This window comes from Lethenteron reissneri, chromosome 1, assembly GCF_015708825.2.
Source record: "Lethenteron reissneri isolate LAM-NWPU_2019-01 chromosome 1, ASM1570882v1, whole genome shotgun sequence".
In the NCBI taxonomy this organism is placed as follows: domain Eukaryota; kingdom Metazoa; phylum Chordata; class Hyperoartia; order Petromyzontiformes; family Petromyzontidae; genus Lethenteron; species Lethenteron reissneri.
Window position 1 is genome coordinate 8,876,158 of NC_083779.1, and position 21,769 is coordinate 8,897,926.

Consider the following 21,769-nt stretch of genomic DNA (forward strand, 5'->3'; position numbering starts at 1 on the left):
CCTCACTCACCCTCTCACCCCCTCACTCACCCCCTCACCCACCCTCTCACCCACCCTCTCACCTCACTCACCCCCTCACCCTCTCACTCACCGACTGCCTCACCTCCTCACTCACCTCCTCACTCACCTCCTCACTCACCTACTCACCCACCTCCTCACTCACCCTCTCACTCACCGACTGCCTCACTCACCCCCTCACCTCCTCACTCACCTCCTCACTCACCCTCTCACTCACCGACTGCCTCACTCACCCCCTCACTCACCTCCTCACTCACCTCCTCACTCACCCCCTCACCCCCTCACCTCCTCACTCACCGACTGCCTCACTCACCCCCTCACTCACCTCCTCACTCACCTCCTCACTCACCCCCTCACCCCCTCACCTCCTCACTCACCGACTGCCTCACTCACCCCCTCACTCACCTCCTCACTCACCTCCTCACTCACCCCCTCACCCCCTCACCTCCTCACTCACCGACTGCCTCACTCACCCCCTCAGCAGTACACAAATCCCCTCTGTGCTGTCCCTCTCTGCGTTGATTGACAGCGCCACGCGCATGCGCACAACCGTTCTCTCGCTGGCCCGCGCGAGGCGACGACGGCCCGTCCCACGTGACCGAGGGGCGGGGCCCCCAACGTGGCACGTCCACGTGGCGGAAGCGGCCGTGACGTCACGCGGAAAAACAAACACGTGACGTCACGGTGGCTCGTGACGTCATGCGCGGGAACACCATTCCGGTGACGTCACTGCGGTAGGGGGGGAAGGTAAACAAGCGGCATTACGTCACGCCCCGCTCCGGACGTGCGCACGAATGACGTCATCCGCAAGCGTTGTGAACCCGCGTGACCCCTGCTGACCAATCGCACACACACGGGGTCTGGAGGTCGAGGGAAGCGGTCGTGCGAGTCTCCTCGGCAACAACAGCCACTTCGTGAGTTACACCAACAACAACCATTCACCAACAACAACAACCATTCACCACCACCATCCACAACAACCTACAACCATTCACCACCAACAACAACAACCATTCACCACCACCAACAACCATTCACCACCACCAACAACCATTCACCACCACCATCCACAACCATTCACCACCACCATCCACAACAACCTACAACCATCCACAACAACGCTACACACAACCACCACCATAATCATCCACAACAACAACCACCCACCACCAACAACCACCCACCACCGTCCACAACAACCCTACACACAACCACCACAACCATCCACAACAACCACAACCACCACCACCCACAACAACCATAACAACCCACCACATCAATCCTACACACAACCACAACCATCCCCAACACGCCCCGCAAACAAAGATCCCCCGTGTAGCCTGTAGCAGACTGTAGGGGCAAGTGCTGTGAGCGAGTAGCAGCACCACCTATGGAAGGTCGGCACGGCACACGAGGGGGTGGGTGGGTGGGCCAGCTACCACGCCCGGCCGCCTTTGTCTCCCCACTGTGAGACACAGCCACACAAACCTCACACAATCGCTCAGACAACAGCCACATCCAGTGTAGCTATCGCACGCATTTGCTGCTGCTGCTGCGGTGTTTAGCAGTGGCGGTACGAACACAAAAACGCCACGTGGCCGTGTGGTACTGCAGCCTTGCACCCCTCCCCCCTTAGGTTATCGATAGTTAAAACAAGTAAACCCGTAAAAACAAAGTTTTTCACTATAATACTTTATATGCGTGGCATCGGGGCGGCTAGAGTCCTCTCGTCCTCTGGCTTGAGATGGCTGCCAACTATGGGTCAGATGATTGGCAGCATTAAACAATTGGTAATTAAATATTTTTAAAAAAATCCCTAAACAGTGTAAAATGTTGGAATTTTTTTCACGAAAATGCATTGTCACGCACAACGAGTCTGTGTGCAAAATGTCAGCTCGATTGGATCACGGGAAGTGGGTTAAAAAACGACCGAAAGATTTGCACGGTCCTAAGCAAGCAAGCAAGTGAACTTAATATAAAGGATTTAAAAAGTAGAACGTTAATCACTACATAGGGTTTGATGAAACAACAAAGTTTAAACGTACGTGCCCGTGTGCTTAATTTCGTGTTTTCGATTATTTGCCTTCGAAAAAAAATAAAAATCTGCCCATGTCTCGCACCTCCCCAGAAAGGGCATCTCCCACAGGCGAATAAAAACCACTGGTCTATTATATACAGCGCACTAGACGGTGGCCGACGTTTCGGCCGATGGCCTTTGTTCACAGCACGCGGAGTGCGTTGTTGTTGGGAGTTGTTGGACGACTTTGGGCGACTCATGGGCGGGTTGACGCTCGGTTCCGGGGAAGCCAAGCGGGAGGATGAGACTGGATGCATAACGGGTGCTATAGGTGACATTGTCAACACCGCGACTGGGGAGGAAGGCCTTCATCCAGCAGTGGATCACAGTAAAGGGCCGGACACGTGCCACCCGCGAGAACAATGCACGGTGGGGGTTGTGCCCCAGTATCAGGCGCCAGTAACAGTGGTGGGGGAGGGGGTGATAGCAGCGAGGAATGCGACAATACAGCAGCAGCAGCAGCAACAACGGTCGTCGCCATGCCGCGTGGCGGTCGAGGCTTGGGCCCTGACCCCTCCAGTGACCCCCTCCCCCACGGTGACCCCCTCCCCCACGTGTGACCCCACCCACGCTCCCGGGCAACCTTCCCCCTAATCCCCCCCTTTGACCCCTCCTCCCCCGTGACCCTCCCTTTATGACTCCTCCCCCGTGACCCCCACGCCCTATGACTCCTCCCTCGTGACCGCTCCCCCGTGACCCCACCCATACTTCCGGGCCCCCTTCCGATGACCCCTAACCTTTGACCCCTCCTCCCCCGTGACCCCTTTCCTATGACCCCCCCGTACAGGTCACAGCTCTCGCCATGTGGTCCCTGCTGCGCCGTGCGGCCACGCTGCGTGGGGCCGCAGCCCTGGGGCAGCGCACGGCGGCCACAGGCGGCGACGGGCCTCGGCTGCCCGTGCTCACCCTCTTCACCAGGGTGAGGCCGCACGTGCCCCGCTCGCCTCCCCACCCTCCCGCTTTCTAAATTACACTGGTCAAAAAAAAAATCTCTGGCCTGGACTTTTGTAGCTGTTCTAGACTAATTTCAGGGTGCCGATTCCAAAAATTTGATTGCAGGTTGTTGCAAGTCAGTGACTGCTTTAGTGTTAAATTATGGTGCTGTATTTTTAGAATAGTGTGTTTATAATATAATTTTATGTAGATATCCACATTTATTTAATATTTTTCTTCTGCAGTTTTTATTGAAAATGCAATATTTGATATCTCAAAAACCTGATGAGACAAAAACTGACGCCAGATTTGGAATCAGCACCCCAAAATTACCTTAAAACCGTTGGAATACCTTATGCCAGAAAAAGTGTGTTGACCAGTGTTATTTTATTAATCGGGTAAGGCCTACCGAGATGTGTAGCTCTTTTTCAGAAGCTCAACGAAGTGGGCTTATCATCACCATGTGGAAATTGATAGCAGCAGTCCAAATACTCTGAATGTGTCTGATGTTAGCTATACATGTGGAGGGGTCAACCGGAGGAACATTCACGCAACCACGGGGAGAGCATGCATACTTCAAATATACAGCAGGCGTTAAGGTCGGGATTGAACCCACGACCTCCTGTATAACAGGCGAGGTGGTTAACATCTCGTAGCCACCGTGGCAACCCCCCTCACACTTTCCTTCCGACCTCATCATCACCTCCCTCTCCTCACCATCACAGCCCCTCTCTGTGTGGGCCCCCACCCACTGACAGCCACTAACGCGCACCGCTTTCTCTGTGCAGCACCCGTGCGTCCTGTGCAACGAGGCCAAGGAGGTGCTGAAGCCGTTCCTTCACCGGGTGAGCTACGGAGCAACCACCACCACCACCACTCGCAACAAACCCATCACCACAAACCCATCACCACAAACCCACCACCACAAACCCACCACCACAAACCCACCACCACAAACCCATCACAGGAGTAGTTACCACCACCATCACGACCACCACCCGCGCGTGACCCTGTCGCCCCGTGTTGGCTGCACGCGCCGCCAGGTGGAGCTGGAGGAGGTGGACATCATGCATTCGGCTCACAGCTACTGGTTCCAGCGCTACCGCCACGACATCCCGGTGGTGCACCTGGACGGGCGCTTCGTCATGGAGCACCGCGTGCACCCCGGCGAGCTGGAGCGGCGCCTCAGCGCGATCGAGCAGTACCGACGCGACAAGGCCGCGGCAGCCGGCAAGGAGGCAGCCGGCAAGGAGGCAGCCGGCAAGGGGGCAGCCGGCAAGGGGGCAGCCGGCGGCGGCGGCAAGGGGGCAGCCGGGGCGCCCTCGCAGAACGTGGCGTGACGAGGGGCCTCCTAGGGTTACCTCCGCTGCGTTACCCCCTGTAGCAGTGGGGGGGTGTGTGGGGTAGTGCAGTAGTTTGTCGTCACTTTGTTCAGTTGCACATATCAAATTGATGACGGGTACGAGATCTGTGCCCCACAGTACGAGGCCTCTAGTTCTTCGCGTGGGCAGAGGCCGAGGTAGCGGAGAGAAGGGCGAGGCGAGCACGTGAAGAATCAGCTTTATTGTTACAGTATTCGGCTTACTTGAAACTCCAACGGGCCTCTTTACATTAAATAGTGAAATCGGCAATCGCTGCCTCGGGCTGACAAAATAAAATTTGTACGTTTAAAGAGTGCGTCAGTCAGTTCTGTTGCTCGCTTTGTCCACCGTGAAGCGCCCGCTTTTCCCGGCCTCGGAGCGGACACCCCAGGGTACGAGCGAGGAGCGAGGGGGGCGGAGGAGACTGCGACCGCCCCCTCTCCGAACGCTGCGCGACGTCAGGTTACCGCACCGGCACGGTCGTCAAGTCCACCACGCCGGCACGGTCGTCAAGTCCACCACACCGGCACGGTCGTCAAGTCCACCACGCGGGCACGCAGAGCCAAGGGGGGCGCAACCCCCGCGCCGTCACCAAGTCCCCGCGGCCGGTGGCAGTGGCAGCTCACAGAGACTCGATCTGACGGCGCACCTTGTCCGAGGCGATGCGGTCGAGGCGGCGGTGCCGCAGGGTGACGGCGAGCGCCAGCGCGGCCCCCAGGCCCATGACGGTGAACTCGAAGTGCCAGAAGGCCCGCTCCTCCGCCGTCGCAGAGCGGCAGCTGCACAGAAAAAGAAGAGGCCGTCACGGTTCACGCGCCATAGCGTTGGGTTCGTGTTTACATCTGGAGGCTCCGTCTCTTTAAACTCCGAAACATTTTTTATTTTACCAGATAAGGCGCACTGAGCTGTGTAGCTCTTTTTCAGGAGCGACCTGCTCACAATTGGTAGCTCAACAAAGTGGCTCATCATCACGTGGACATTTATAGCAGCCGTTGATTATAAATCTTGAGGGAAAAACCGGAGGACCCGGAGAAAAATCCACACAACCACAGGGAGAGACACCGCAAACTCCAAATATCTGCACCGCATGGCCACGTCCTTCCCATGTTTAACCCAGGTCGCGTTTGCAAGAGCGGCATTGTATCATGGCGGGCGGTGGTGGCTGTGCGCGCCTGTAATCCGGCACTGTGGTGGCAGTGAGTGTTGGTGCATCACAAATGTTACAAAATTCCACGTGGGCAGAGGAGCCTCGTCCCCTTGGCTCGCCAGCAGAGGTCGCAACCGGGTACCCGTTTGCGACCCTGGTGCGGCCGGGTACGGGTACGCCGTGAGTCACTGGTGAGTAACTCTTTGTCACTCATTTCCCAACGTCTTGTCTCTTCTCACAATTCAAGTTCCTAGAATCAACCCACCCACGCCTGCAACATGGCTTCATCCCAGAGGTCGCAATCGGGTACCCGATACCTGTACCCTACCCTACCCGGCCGGGTACGGGTACCCATTTGCGACCCTGGTGCGGCCGGGTACGGGTAAGGAATCAAAACCCGTTTGCGACCTCTGCTTGCCAGGAGATACAGCAAAAATGTCGACCCCGTCCGTTCAATTTGTTTTTTGTACTGTTTTTAAACATGTAGTTACTAGTTATAGCCCACTGAGCTATTCACTTTTTGAGAGGAAACCTGGGCACACGTAACTTTAACTTTCAATTTTATTTTACCACGGCCAACTAAGCTATATAGCTCTATCTCATTCAAGTGGCTGATATCATGTCAGAATTCATAGCCAAATCATCTAAATGCTTTTAAAAGTGGAGCGAAAAACCAGAGGACCCGGAGAAAAATCCATGCGACGATGGAGAGAGAGAACAAGCAAACTCCAAAAATACAGGCGTCGGGGTGGGGATCGAACCCACGACCTCCTGCACAACAAACGAAGAGGTAACAGCTCACAAGCCTGAGTTTTTTCTGGTTGCTCAGATTTCCTCTCGCATCTAAACACTCGTTGGTCGATAACACCTTAATATAAAGAGAACGACAGAGCTTGGGAAATTGGAGTCGGCTCATCGCGTGGCTGCCTTCCTGCTCGTCTTTGGTTCCTCCCTCGCACCTTTGTGTCAGTCTCTCTCCACGAGAGCGAGAGATTATTGTGTGCATTACAAAATTGAAATGATTAAATTACGAGTCTCAAAGAGCTTATTATTTACTTAATCTCCTGGTTAAATGACCGGCTAACCGCAAGGTCACTTCTTCCATTTCCTGCGGAGTCACCGGGTGCTGCTCACCTGCGGAACTCGTCCTTGTGCGAATCCACGCAGCTCAGCTTCTCCACAAATCCCGTGGCTACGCAGGCCTCCATCGCCGTCTGTGAGGGGCGGCAACGGCGGGGAGAGTGATCCAACCACACGACTCTGACCAGCAGGACCACTACCACCTCCATCACACCCAGCAGGACCACCACCTTCCTCACTCAGCAGGACCACCACCTCCAATCTCACCCAGCAGGACCACCACCTTCCTCACTCAGCAAGACCACCACCTCCAATCTCACCCAGCAGGACCACCACCACCTCCATCTCACTCAGCAGAACCACCACCTCCATCACACCCAGCAGGACCACTACCTCCATCACACCCAGCAGGACCACCACCACCTCCATCACAACCAGCAGAACCACCACCTCCATCACACCCAGCAGGACCACTACCTCCATCTCACTCAGCAGGACCACCACCACCTCCATCACACCCAGCAGGACCACCACCTCCAATCTCACCCAGCAGGACCACCACCTCCATCACACCCAGCAGGACCACTACCACCTCCATCACACCCAGCAGGACCACTACCACCTCCATCTCACTCAGCAGGACCACCACCACCTCCATCACACCCAGCAGGACCACCACCACCTCCATCTCACTCAGCAGGACCACCACCACCTCCATCTCACTCAGCAGGACCACCACCACCTCCATCTCACTCAGCAGGACCACCACCACCTCCATCACACCCAGCAGAACCACCACCACTTCCATCACACCCAGCAGGACCACCACCACTTCCATCACACCCAGCAGGACCACCACCTCCATCACACCCAGCAGGACCACCACCTCCATCACACCCAGCAGGACCACCACCACCTCCATCACACCCAGCAGGACCACCACCACCTCCATCTCACCGAGCAGAACCACCACCTCCTCCATCACACCCAGCAGGACCACCACCTCCATCACACCCAGCAGGACCACCACCTCCATCACACCCAGCAGGACCACCACCACCTCCATCACACCCAGCAGGACCACCACCTCCATCACACCCAGCAGGACCACCACCACCTCCATCACACCCAGCAGAACCACCACCACCTCCATCTCACCGAGCAGAACCACCACCTCCTCCATCACACCCAGCAGGACCACCACCTCCATCACACCCAGCAGGACCACCACCTCCATCACACCCAGCAGGACCACCACCTTCCTCTTACCCCGCGGGTCCACTCACCACCTCCATCTCACTCTGCAGGTCCACCACCAACATCTCATACAGCAGATTCATGACCACTCGACCCCATAAGTTCACCGTCATGTTACCCAGCAAGCCCATTAGAAAACTTAACGAACAAAGTCCACTGCCCCACCTGGCTCTACACGGTGCTGCTCGTTTGTGTTGCAAGTAATGTGCCGTGTGTGGTTTGTGTGTGTGTTGTGTGCGTGTGTTGGGAGCGTTGTGTGTGTGTTGGGGTATGTTTTGTGTGTGTTGTGTGTGTTCTGCGTGTGGGTTGCGGTGCTCACGCTCTGGAAGTCGGAGCACGGGGCGCAGGGCTGCACTGTTCGGTACTCCTCCAGCGCCCAGCAAGGAAGCGGCGTCACTGCGGCCACACACGAGCAGCGCACGTTCCAGGCGACCGTCCACAATCCACCACCGCATTATGCCCCCCCCTCCACTCTGCATTAGACCGGTACGGCCGAGTGGCCTAGAACCGTACAAGCATCCACCGCCAATGCACAGCGCGTGAATCCCATCGCTGGCAAGATGAGATGCCACTGTGGCGGTGAAAAACACAACGCTCTGCCCTCGGATCGGGAATGAATCGGTTCCGAGGCCATGGGAATGCAGGAACGGCCGGGACGTAACCACGGACTTGGGAGGAACAATTCTAGATTTGAAGCTTTCGTGACTGCAAGGATTCATAGTCTTAGGTTTTTTCCTGGTAAAGTCACGTAGGGAAAAAAGTTAAAATTAGGAGGGAGGAACAAGCTGGGGGTGGATGCGGTCACGGATGCCGATTGGCTGCAGCAGCGGCGCTGCGTTCGTTCACGTCCGCGTCATGGGCGTGACGACCGCGTGAGCGCCAGCGGTGGGAACGCTGGCGCTGGGGGGGTCAGGATGAGTTCAACAGCGGGAGCCTCACCTGCAACCGGAGAGCCACGCACACTCGCGGCGTCCGCCACTCTGAAACGAACGAGAGAGATTGTTAGCCAATCTGCGGGGTCGTGTCAGCATTACCGGCAGCGGCAGCAGCATCATTACAGCCAAGGGTAAACTGAAACTAAACTTTTGATTTGACCAGGTAAGGCCCACTGAGCTAGAAGCAAGCTGGCCATAAATGACAGCTTAACAAAAGTGGCTCATCACGTGGACACGTCCAGCAGCAAAATACTCTTAAACGCGCGTTTCTAGATGTGGAGGGAGAAACCGGAGGACACGGAGAAAAATCCACACGACCACAGGGAGAACACGCAAACTCCAAATATACAAGACGCGTCAGGGTCGGGAATCGAACCCACGACCTCCCGTATACCAGGCGAGGTAGTTAACATCTCGCCACCACGACGAGCTATAAACACCATCACTATTAACGATTGTTCCTTGTAAGGCCACAAACGGTTATTTGAGTGTGTTAGGTTTTTTTTACCACTAAATCATTATCATCACCGCCGCCGTTATCATATCATTAACAATGCTCTTCTCACCACCGCTATCATCACCAACCATCATCAACATCACCACCATCGTCACTGCTAACGTAACAATCATAAATCATCATCTTCTCACCATCATCCGAGCATTACTAAAACTATTATCGTCCCATTACCATCGTAAGATCGCCACCACCACCATTTACCATCACAATTACCATGATCATGATTACCATCACTATCATCACAACTACCATCACTATAATCAACCATGACTCATCACAACCACAATCACCATCACAATCACCATAATCACAATCACCATCACAATCACCATCAGTATCATCACCATCACAATCACCATCATTACAATTACCATCACCATCAGTATCATCACCATCATTACCATCACAATCACCATCAGTATCATCACAATCACCATCACCATCATTACAATGACCATTATTACAATCACCATCAGTACAATCACCATCACAATAATCACAATCACCATCACAATCACCATCAGTATCATCACAATCACCATCACCATCATTACAATCAGTATCACTACAATCACCATCATCACCACCATCACAATCACCATCATCACAATCACCATCACCACAATGACCATCACTATAATTACCACCACAATCACCATCATCACAATCACCATCATCACAATCACCATCACCACAATGACCATCACTATAATTACCACCACAATCACCATCACCACAATCACCATCACTATAATTACCACCACAATCACCACCATCACAATCACCATCACCCTGCCCCCCGCACTGACCGGCTCAGGCCCAGTTCCGCTACAAACGCGGCCACAAGCAGCAGCGGCAGCAGCAGCGGCCCCGACTCCCAGCTCCGCATCGCGGGGAGGCCGCGGGGTCCCCCGAGGCCCCCCGAGGGACAAGGGGAGGCCGCGGGTGTGTGAGGCCCCCGGGGCCCCCCGGGGTTCGCTTGGAGGCCGCGGGGCCCACAGAGGAGCGCGTTGAGGCCGCGGGTCGGGAAGGCCGCAGGGCCCAGTGGGTCGCGGGGAGGCCGCTATACGCGAGCCCTGGTGGTGGTGGTGGTGGGGGGGGTGTGCGGGCTCCCTGAGGCGCGAGGAGGAGGAGGAGGAGGCGGCGGCCTGCGTCTCGCGAGGCGCCGCTAGGCGAGGCGGCTGCGAGCCGAGACGAGGAGCAGGAGGAGGCCGAGGAGCGGTAGCGGCGCCACCATGACAGTCGGCGACGTCACGCGGGCGGCGGTGACGACACCGGCGATGACGTGGCGGCGGGGGGCGGGGCTGGTGAGGGGCGGGGCCCGTGGTGGGGGGGGCTGGTGGGGGGGGGCGGCGAGGGGGGGGGGCGATGACGTGGTGGCGGGAGGCGGGGCTGGTGAGGGGCGGGGCCGGTGGTGGGGGGGTCTGGTGGGGGGGGCTGGCGGGGGGGGCTGGCGGGGGGGCCGGCGGGGGGGGCTGTGGCGGGGGCTGGTGGGGGGCGGGGCCGGCGAGGGGGCGGGGCTGGCGGGGGGAGGGGGAGCGGTGGCGCAGTGGTTAGCGCGGCGCTCACGGCCATCAACACCCGGTGACGATTATCTGAACCGGTCCTGGGCCTCTCCGCCTAGGTCGACTCAGCCCCAAACGAGCACCTGGTGCGGTGTGTAAACATCGCCAAAATGGAGACAAAGGCGGCCGGGCGTGGTGCTGGCCACCCACCCACCTCGTGTGCCGTGCCGGCCTTCATAGGTGCTGCTAGCTAACAGCACTTGCCCCAACAGCCTGTTAAGGCTACACGGGGGATATTTGTCTTTGGTGGTGATGGTGGTGGTGGGACTCCCGTGTGCCAGTAGGGGGCACAGCTGCTGTCAGGAGGTCTGTCCCGAGACCTCCTCCTGCCAGCAACACTTCACGTGGCCTCAATGTGCACCTAGCCTGGCACAGGCGCCGTGGCGACGTTACCGTCACTTAGTGGCGAATGGTGATGACGTTGTCCAGCACCACGATGATGACATCACCCAGCACCACAATGGTGATGACATCACCCAGCACACGATGGTGATGACGTAGCCCAGCACCACGATGTGATGACATCACCCAGCACACGATGGTGATGACATCACCCAGCGCCACGATGGTGATGACATCACCCAGCACCACGATGATGATGACATCACCCAGCACACGATGGTGATGACATCACCCAGCACACGATGGTGATGACATCACCCAGCACCACGATGATGATGACATCACCCAGCACCACGATGTGATGACATCACCCAGCACCACGATGATGATGACATCACCCAGCACACGATGGTGATGACATCACCCAGCACACGATGGTGATGACATCACCCAGCACCACGATGATGATGACATCACCCAGCACCACGATGGTGATGACATCACCCAGCACCACGATGGTGATGACATCACCCAGCACCACGATGGTGATGACATCACCCAGCACCACGATGATGATGACATCACCCAGCATACGATGATGATGACATCACCCAGCACACGATGGTGATGACATCACCCAGCACCACGATGTGATGACATCACCCAGCACCACGATGATGATGACATCACCCAGCACACGATGGTGATGACATCACCCAGCACACGATGGTGATGACATCACCCAGCACCACGATGATGATGACATCACCCAGCACCACGATGGTGATGACATCACCCAGCACCACGATGGTGATGACATCACCCAGCACCACGATGGTGATGACATCACCCAGCACCACGATGGTGATGACATCACCCAGCATACGATGGTGATGTCATCTTTTTTATTGATGATACTGATGTAGTTTATATTTTAGCTTTTTACGTGGTGGTTTGGCTGCTGCAGCTCCTTACTATTAAAATTCCGTCCCTTTATTACTGCTAACCCTACATAATACACGAGCATAATATGACTTTGAGACCCCCCCCCCCCACCACCTACACATTCCACAAGTAGTGACTAATCCCATATCTGCATTTCCCATAAATATGCAAAATTCCTCTCGTGATATGCAAATTTCTTTGTCAAGGCCCCCTTCCTCCTCTAACCCAGCTTAAATATACGCTGCCAAGCTTGGTGTTCATTCAGACGCTGTCTTTCCGACAGAACTGTTCTTCACCTGAAGACGGCTGCTTGCGTTGTGGCCAAAACGTCGTGAGAATTGTATTTTATTATGTTAAATTTGTATTATTTTATTATTTCCCTTCTACGTGACTTTACCGAAAGAACCAAGAAGATGAATCCCTGCAGTCACGAAAGCTTTAAATCGAAATTGAACTCACAAATCTTCGAAAGATGTGGGCAAAGTCCCATCGGTGAGCTCCTCCAGCAGGCAAGGGCTGCGTTAAGCTGGGTCATGTATCCCGCATGCCCAGTCACCGCATGCCTAAACAGCTTTTGTTTGGCTGGATAGAGGGGGCTAAATGGGCGTGGCACGGGCTAGAGAAGAGATGGAGTGATGTGGTACAGGAGGACGTGGAGCTGAGTGGACTTGCCGATGACTGGTACCAGCGGTGTCAAGATCGGCCTCTGTGGAGGAGGCTCGTGAAGAACGCTACTGGGTAGTTGGAGGCAGTCGCCCTCCAACAACGGAGGGCGGAGGAGCGACGCTCACAACAACGAGCGGAGCACTGGGTGGCTAAAGCACAGCAAGTTGGCACAGTAGGGAGCACAGCTGGTGCATCAGCCAGTCATCTCGGTCAGTCGACCCGTGGCACCTGGGTCTGCCCCGTGACCTCCTGCCAGCGGGCGTTCGACACTTCACGTGGCCTCCAGGTGCACATAGCCTGGCACAAGCATCGTGGTGACATCACCGCCACTTGGTTGTTGTTGTTGTGTGCGGCACACAATCAGCGCTGTGGCAGGCAAAAGACGAATGCAACCTCTCAAGCTCCCGACGCGTTTTTATTGGCGTCTTCTTCGCTTAAAAAAATATACAAGTAAAAACGACGAGAACTCGCCAGCTCTTGATTGGCCGACAAAGGCACAAAGCCACGAGGGGCCCTGCACGCGGCAGCCGACCGAGTGCTTGAGCAGCGATGCGTTGTAACGGGCGAGCGACTGAATTCATTCGTGTCCGAATGACCGAACGAGCGACTGAGCGAATGGCCGGCTGAATGAGTTGAGCGAGCGATTGGGCTGTCCGGCCTTCCACAGCCAAAATTCAGCAAGGGTGACCGCCCCCCGCGCCCACCCGTCCCAAAACCCCATTACCTTCACACGACTCCGCATGTTTCACGCCTGTGGGCGAACGTGCTTAGTTTAAAAATGGCATAAAAAGTGAGAAGTTTGAACACGTCCCGATGTGTAGGAAATTAGCAGCATCTCGCAAGGGTCACCACCCCCCCCCCCCCGAGCCGGTGTCACGACTCCCCCCCCCCCCCCCCCCGAGATGACGCGGTCGTCACGGCCCGCCGGAATCCCGCGCCGAGGAGGAGGAGGAGCGGCGTGCGGAGAGTCACTCCCAGTCGTCCAGCAGCCTGCGCAGGTCCGCCTGCACCTGGGGACGACGAGAGCGACACGCCGTGAGCGTCACACGCGGCCACGCGTCACACGCGTCACACGCGTCACACGCGTCACACGCGTCACACGCGGCCACGCGGCCACGCGTCACACGCGTCACACGCGTCACACGCGGCCACGCGGCCACGCGTCACACGCGTCACACGCGTCACACGCGGCCACGCGTCACACGCGTCACACGCGTCACACGCGTCACACGCGGCCACGCGGCCACGCGGCCACGCGGCCACGCGGCCACGCGTCACACGCGTCACACGCGGCCACGCGGCCACGCGGCCACGCGGCCACGCGGCCACGCGGCCACGCGGCCACGCGGACCACCTCCACGCTGCGTCTCCGAGCTCCGTCTCCGCGACCGTGGCCACGGTACACACGCACGTCGCTGCCGCGGGCTGACGGCGGGCAGAGGAGGAGGAGGGAGGGAGGGGAGGAGGGCGCTACCTTGTTGAGCGCGTTGAGGCCGGTGGCGATGGCGCTGTTCAGGCACGAGTGGCCGTCGGCGGTGGGCTCGGAGGAGAGGCAGCCCCACTGCTCGGTGAGCCTGCACCACGCACGCAACAACAACGACAACAACAACATAACGCAACGACAACTGACGTACACCGCTAAGTGGCGGTGACGTCCCCCACCAAGGCCGTAGCCATGGAGTCAACATTGGAGGGGACCCAATCTTCTGGGGGGTCTGGGGGGCTCCCCCCCCAGAAAAAAAATCTAAATTTGAAAACGAATTTCCTGCCTAAAATATTAAATAATTCACCAACACATGGGATGGGGGGGAGTCACTGCAGACGACGCTCCCCTCTCTCCTGGTTTGTCGAGTTCTTGCCGTGTCACCCAAACTCAAACCTGTGACATGCTGCGGTTGTCATGTGGATACGCGTTGGCGTGGACGAGCGGGCGAGTGAGCGAGCTGAGTGGGCCTAGCGGGCCAAGTGGGCGAGCGGGTGAGCGGGCCTAGCGGGCGAGCGAGCGAGCGGCCAAGCGGGACGAGGGGGCCGAGCGGACGAGCGGGCCTAGCGGGCCAAGTGGGCCTAGCTGGCCAACCGGACGAGCGGGACGAGGGGGCCGAGCGGATGAGCGGACGACTCACCCCGGTGTGGCCTCCATGAGATGAATGTGCCTCTCCAGAAAGGCGATCCTCATGGCCAAGTACGAGGAGATGCCCACCAGCAGCACCGTCCTGAGAGGGGGGGTGGGTGGGGTGGGGGGGCGGGGGGTGGGGGCAGAGGTGTTGTCCACACGCCGCACTCGTCATAGGCTCCCAAGAGACGCCCAAAGACTCGGCTGTGCGCTCCACTCGGCTGTGTGCGGCGTGTGGGGCATCGCCGCGTGTTGCTAGCCGGGTGAGTGTGCCTGTGTGTGTGTGCGCGTGTGCGCGTGTGCGAGTGTGCGAGTGTGCCTGTGTGCGTGTGTGAGCATCTGCAATGGTCAGTGCGCTGCACTGCGAACCCAGCGACCCGAGTTTGATTCCTGCTCATGGCGAACACCGGCGACGATTATCCTGGGCCTGGGCCTCCTCTCGTTCGACTCGACCTCAAATGAGTGCCTGGTGTGGTGCGTAAACATCGCCACCGGGAAGACAAAGGCGGTCGGGCGTCGTGCTGGCCACCCACCCCCTCGTGCGCCGTGCCGGCCTTCGTAGGTGCTACTCACCAACAGTCTGTTCAGGCTACACTGGGGGGGGGGGGGTATCTTTGTTTTTGGCCGTGTGTCCGTGCCGCCGGGAGGCTCACGTGAGGAACAAGGTGCACAGCATGCAGCCGAGGCTGCGGCCAGAGCTTGGGGGCCCCGGTGCATTGTGGGTGGCGGCTGCAGCGTCGCCCTCCTCTGCCGGTGCATTGTGGGAGTAGAGGCCGCCGTCTCCGTCCACGCTGTCGAAGCTGGGCTCCTGCGCCCTCGAGAGTTTATCTGACACGTGAACAACGCAGGAAAACACGCGCACAGGCACCACAGACACCTTCAGACACATCTACAGGTGTAGAGGTGTTACGGGAGGGCGAACAAACACACCGGGGCTGGTTATGCCCGCACGCGGAAGGGTGCTTACATCCACGTCCGCATCGGTTAGCCCTGGGGGGCTGTAACGGCGCTGTGACCCCCCACGGCCCCACCCCTTGGGGGGGAGTTGCTATATAAGGCGGAGAGCCGGTGGGCTCGGGGTTCAGTGTTTAGCTTAAACCAGCGAAGAGTGAAGACCGGCTAGATAGGCCCTGGGACTCCCCTGGATCGCTGTCCTTTTAAGGACCGACCAGGGCAAGCCAGTGGCGTGGCCCCGAGAGCCCAGAGCCGATGCTCTTGTAAGAGCCGGTCTGGTGACTCAGGGTGCCGTGATCCCAGCTTGACCAGAGCTGGGTCAGCTAGCCTCCCCTAGCTCTCGAGTGGAGGACCTGGGAGTAGGCTAGCCGGGATAGAGATAGCAGGGTCTCCCTGTTAGACGGGTGAAGGGGCCGATACCCCTTCAAGTGTTGTATACATCGGCCTGTGCTGAGTGAAACGTTATAATAAATAAGTGTGCCTCCGACTACGTCGTCCACGTCTCATTTAACCTACTACACAGACACCCACAGGGACCTCGAGATACCAACAGATACCTACAGACACACCCACAGATACCAACAGATACCTACAGACACACCCACAGTCACCGATAGTTTAATCCGTAGGCTTTCACGACCAGTATTATTCAAAATAAAGGTTTTTGGGTTAGATCGCGTTATTTATAAATGTGTCGCAACCCTCCACCACCCGACACGGCCAATCAGTAAAAATATGCGTCACGTTGACAAATGACAAATACTATGAGACATCTCCTTTACCAGTGGCAACATATAGTAGTAGGTTTTAACCCTTTCAACTGGTACAAAAACTGACACCTTTATACAAGGTATCATGTTTGCAATAACCGCAACACAAGCAGTCAAAAATGCAAACAAAAGACAAATAGTTAACTACTTTAGCCCACCGGTGTGTTGAAGAGTGAATCCACAACATTTACAATTTGAGTTGTACGACGTTTCGCTGGAAATTCAATCCAGCATCTTCGGGCGTTTTGCCAGAACAGTGAAGCCCTCCACCTGCTTCCGGTCTTAAATAGTGCAGGATGACGTCATCATTGTTGAACCCTATCAGGATTCGAGATCAGAGGCGGGGGTGGGGGTGTATGCAATTATGTAAGAGATCAGTCATCAGCCACACTTAGCATGTGACTCACCTGTAAGGAATTGCAATGTGTGTTGTGTGTTACTTAATAAAACGCTTCCAGGCTGCTCAAATTGTAAATGTTGTGGATCCACTCTTCAACACACAGGTGGGCTAAAGTAGTGAACTTTTTGTCTTTTGTCAACGTGACACATTTTTTGCTGATTGGCCGTGTCGGGTGGTGGAGGGTTGCAACACATTTATAAATAACGCGATCTAAACCCAAAAACCTTTATTATGACCGACTCGTGACTAGAAACACCCACAGATACCTACAGACACACCTACAGGCCCCGACACATACCTAGAGACACCCAGATACCTACAGACACACCTACAGGCACCGATATGTACCTAGACACCCACAGATACCTACAGATACCTACAGACACACCTACAGGCACCGATATGTACCTAGACACCCACAGATACCTACAGATACCTACAGACACACCCACAGGCACAGACACATACCTAGACACCCACAGATACCTACAGACACACCTACAGGCACCGACACACGTACCTATAGACACCCACAGATACCTACAGACACACCTACAGGCACCGACACACATACCTAGAGACACCCACAGATACCTACAGACACACCTACAGGCACCGACACACATACCTAGAGACACCCACAGATACCTACAGACACACCTACAGGCACCGACACACATACCTAGAGACACCCACAGATACCTACAAACACACCTACAGGCACCGACACGTACCTGGAGACACCCACAGACACCTACAGACACACCTACAGGCACCGACACACATACCTAGAGACACCCACAGATACATACAGACACACCTACAGGCACCGACACACATACCTAGAGACACCCACAGATACCTACAGACACACCTACAGGCACCGACACACATACCTAGAGACACCCACAGATACCTACAGACACACCTACAGGCACCGACACGTACCTGGAGACACCCACAGATACCTACAGACACACTTACAGGCACCGACACACATACCTAGAGACACCCACAGATACCTACAAACACACCTACAGGCCCCGACACGTACCTGGAGACACCCACAGATACCTACAGACACACCTACAGGCACCAACACGTACCTATAGACACCCACAGATACCTACAGACAGCTACAGGCACCGACACGTACATGGAGACACCCACAGATACCTACAGACACACCTACAGGCACCAACACGTACCTATAGACACCCACAGATACCTACAGACAGCTACAGGCACCGACACGTACCTGGAGACAACCACATATACCTACAGACACACCTACAGGCAGCGATACGTACCTATAGACACCCACAGATACCTACAGACAGCTACAGGCCCCGACACACGTACCTAGAGATACCCACAGATACCTACAGACACACCTACAGGCACCGACACACGTACCTAGAGACACCCACAGATACCTACAGATACACCCACAGGCACTGACACGTACCTACAGGCACCGACAGATACCTAGAGACACACCTACAGGCACCGACAGATACAGCAACACCCCAGTGGTTTACGTCGGGGACGCCTTCCTGAAAGGTGCGACGACGAACATCTCAACGACGTCAATCGAAGCGATTGACAAGTGGTGGGTGGTGGTGGAGGCGGCGGATAATGAGAAGGGACGGATGATGCCACCAGCGACGTGAGTGTGCGGGGCCGAGGCTGACGGAGATCGGGTCGTGGTGTTAATGCTGCGACGGGGTGTTTGGGAAGCGACGTGAAAGGGGGAGACGTTAATCTGGGTATGACTGTACCTCGAGACACCTACAGACACCTACAGACACCTACAGATCCCTACAGACACCTACAGATACCTACAGACACTACAGACAGACACCTACAGACACCTCGAGATACCTACAGACACCTACAGACACCTACAGACAGACAGGCACCTACAGACACCTACAGACATCTACAGACAGACACCTACAGATACCTACAGACACCTCGAGACACCTCGAGACACCTACAGACACCTACAGACACCTACAGACACCTACAGACAGACACCTACAGATACCTACAGATACCTACAGACACCTACAGACACCTACAGATACCTACAGACACCTACAGACACCTACATATACCTACAGACACCTACAGACAGACACCTACAGATACCTACAGACACCTACAGACACCTACAGACAGACACCTACAGACAGACACCTACAGACACCTACAGACAGACACCTACAGATACCTACAGATACCTACAGACACCTACAGATACCTACAGACACCTACAGACACCTACAGACACCTACAGACAGACACCTACAGATACCTACAGATACCTACAGACACCTACAAACAGACACCTACAGATACCTACAGACACCTACAGACACCTACAGACAGACACCTACAGACACCTACAGACACCTACAGACAGACACCTACAGACACCTTCAGACAGACACCTACAGACACCTACAGACAGACAACTACAGACACCTACAGACACCTACAGACACATACAGACAGACACCTACAGATCCCTACAGACACCTACAGACAGACACCTACAGACAGACACCTACAGACACCTACAGACAGACACCTACAGACACCTACAGACAGACACCTACAGACACATACAGACAGACACCTACAGACACCCACAGATACCTACAGACACCTACAGACAGACACCTACAGACAGACACCTACAGACACCTACAGATACCTACAGACACCAACAGCGGCATTACCTTTTCATCGGCTGCCGATTTTGTACGGGGACTACCTGTCGCGATCGCTCCGGCCCCCTACCGTGTCCCCTACCGTGTCTCCGCTCCCCTACCGTGTCTCCGCTCCCCTACCGTGTCTCCTACCGTGTCTCCGGCCCCCTACCGTGTCTCCGCTCCCCTACCGTGCCCCCTACCGTGTCTCCGCTCCCCTACCGTGTCTCCGCTCCCCTACCGTGTCTCCGCTCCCCTACCGTGTCTCCGCTCCCCTACCGTGTCCCCTACCGTGTCTCCGCTCCCCTACCGTGTCTCCGCTCCCCTACCGTGTCTCCGTTCCCCTACCATGTCCCCGCACCCCTCTCGTGTCCCCTTCCGTGTCTCCGCTCCCCTACCGTGTCTCCGCTCCCCTACCGTGTCTCCTACCGTGTCTCCGGCCCCCTACCGTGTCTCCTACCGTGTCTCCGGCCCCCTACCGTGTCTCCGCTCCCCTACCGTCCCCCTACCGTGTCTCCGCTCCCCTACCGTGTCTCCGCTCCCCTACCGTGTCCCTACCGTGTCTCCGCTCCCCTACCGTGTCTCCGCTCCCCTACCGTGTCTCCGTTCCCCTACCATGTCTCCGCTCCCCTACCGTGTCCCCTACCGTGTCTCCGCTCCCTACCGTGTCTCCGCTCCCCTACCGTGTCTCCGCTCCCCTACCGTGTCTCCGCTCCCCTACCGTGTCTCCGCTCCCCTACCGTGTCTCCGCTCCCCTACCATGTCTCCGCTCTCCTACCATGTCTCCGGCCCCCTACCGTGTCTCCGCTCCCCTACCGTGTCTCCGCTCCCCTACCGTGTCTCCGGCCCCCTACCGTGTCTCCGCTCCCCTACCGTGTCTCCTACCGTGTCTCCGGCCCCCTACCGTGTCTCCGCTCCCCTACCATGTCTCCGCTCCCCTACCGTGTCTCCGGCCCCCTACCGTGTCTCCGCTCCCCTACCGTGTCTCCGCTCCCCTACCGTGTCTCCTACCGTGTCTCCGCTCCCCTACCGTGTCTCTGGCCCCCTACCGTGTCTCTTACCGTGTCTCCGCTCCCTACCGTGTCTCCGCTCCCCTACCGTGTCTCCGCTCCCCTACCGTGTCTCCGCTCCCCTACCGTGTCTCCGCTCCCCTACCGTGTCCCCTACCGTGTCTCCGCTCCCCTACCGTGTCTTCTACCGTGTCTCCGCTCCCCTACCGTGTCTCCTACCATGTCTCCGCTCCCCTACCGTGTCTCCGCTCCCCTACCATGTCTCCGCTCCCCTACCGTGTCTCCGCTCCCCTACCGTGTCTCCGCTCCCCTACCGTGTCTCCTACCGTGTCTCCGCTCCCCTACCGTGTCTCCGCTCCCCTACCGTGTCTCCGCTCCCCTACCGTGTCTCCTACCGTGTCTCCGCTCCCCTACCGTGTCTCCTACCGTGTCTCCGTCCCCCTACCGTGTCTCCGCTCCCCTACCGTGTCTCTGGCCCCCTACCGTGTCTCCTACCGTGTCTCCGCTCCCCTACCATGTCTCCGCTCCCCTACCGTGTCTCCGGCCCCCTACCGTGTCTCCGCTCCCCTACCGTGTCTCCGGCCCCCTACCGTGTCTCCGCTCCCCTACCGTGTCTCTGGCCCCCTACCGTGTCTCCGCTCCCCTACCGTGTCTCCTACCGTGTCTCCGCTCCCCTACCATGTCTCCGCTCCCCTACCGTGTCTCCGCTCCCCTACCGTGTCTCCGCTCCCCTACCGTGTCTCCGCTTTCCTACCGTGTCTCCGCTCCCCTACCGTGTCTCCGGCCCCCTACCGTGTCTCCGGTCCCCTACCGTGTCTCCGCTCCCCTACCGTGTCTCCGCTCCCCTACCGTGTCTCCGGCCCCCTACCGTGTCTCCGCTCCCCTACCGTGTCTCCGCTCCCCTACCATGTCTCCGCTCCCCTACCGTGTCTCCGGCCCCTACCGTGTCTCCGCTCCCCTAC

General features: G+C 57.0%; 3 protein-coding genes across 5 annotated transcripts in view; 1 reads left to right on the plus strand and 2 right to left on the minus strand.

Moving 5' to 3' along the window:
* Window positions 1-807: 807 nt before the first annotated feature.
* LOC133358381 (glutaredoxin-like protein C5orf63 homolog) lies at window positions 808-4,700 on the plus strand. The gene is made up of 4 exons (XM_061576727.1): window positions 808-932; window positions 2,883-3,014; window positions 3,817-3,873; window positions 4,072-4,700. The coding sequence occupies exons 2-4, from the start codon at window positions 2,898-2,900 to the stop codon at window positions 4,366-4,368; spliced, it is 471 nt and encodes a 156-aa protein (XP_061432711.1). The 5' UTR covers window positions 808-932; window positions 2,883-2,897; the 3' UTR covers window positions 4,369-4,700.
* LOC133359436 (protein JTB-like) lies at window positions 4,577-10,606 on the minus strand. The gene is made up of 5 exons (XM_061577875.1): window positions 10,135-10,606; window positions 8,813-8,853; window positions 8,193-8,269; window positions 6,671-6,750; window positions 4,577-5,168 (listed from the first exon to the last, which is right to left on the minus strand). The coding sequence occupies exons 1-5, from the start codon at window positions 10,212-10,214 to the stop codon at window positions 5,012-5,014; spliced, it is 435 nt and encodes a 144-aa protein (XP_061433859.1). The 5' UTR covers window positions 10,215-10,606; the 3' UTR covers window positions 4,577-5,011.
* A 3,133-nt stretch (window positions 10,607-13,739) lies between these two features.
* LOC133352021 (GRAM domain-containing protein 2A-like) overlaps window positions 13,740-21,769 on the minus strand; it is a 45,791-nt gene continuing 37,761 nt past the window's right edge. For all 3 annotated transcript variants that reach the window (XM_061567839.1, XM_061567763.1, XM_061567848.1), the window contains 4 exons: window positions 15,610-15,784; window positions 14,967-15,056; window positions 14,318-14,417; window positions 13,740-13,853 (listed from right to left, as the gene is read on the minus strand). In XM_061567839.1, coding sequence (XP_061423823.1) covers window positions 13,812-13,853; window positions 14,318-14,417; window positions 14,967-15,056; window positions 15,610-15,784 — 407 coding nt within the window. In that variant the 3' untranslated portion in view covers window positions 13,740-13,811. The remainder of the gene's footprint in view (window positions 13,854-14,317; window positions 14,418-14,966; window positions 15,057-15,609; window positions 15,785-21,769) is intronic.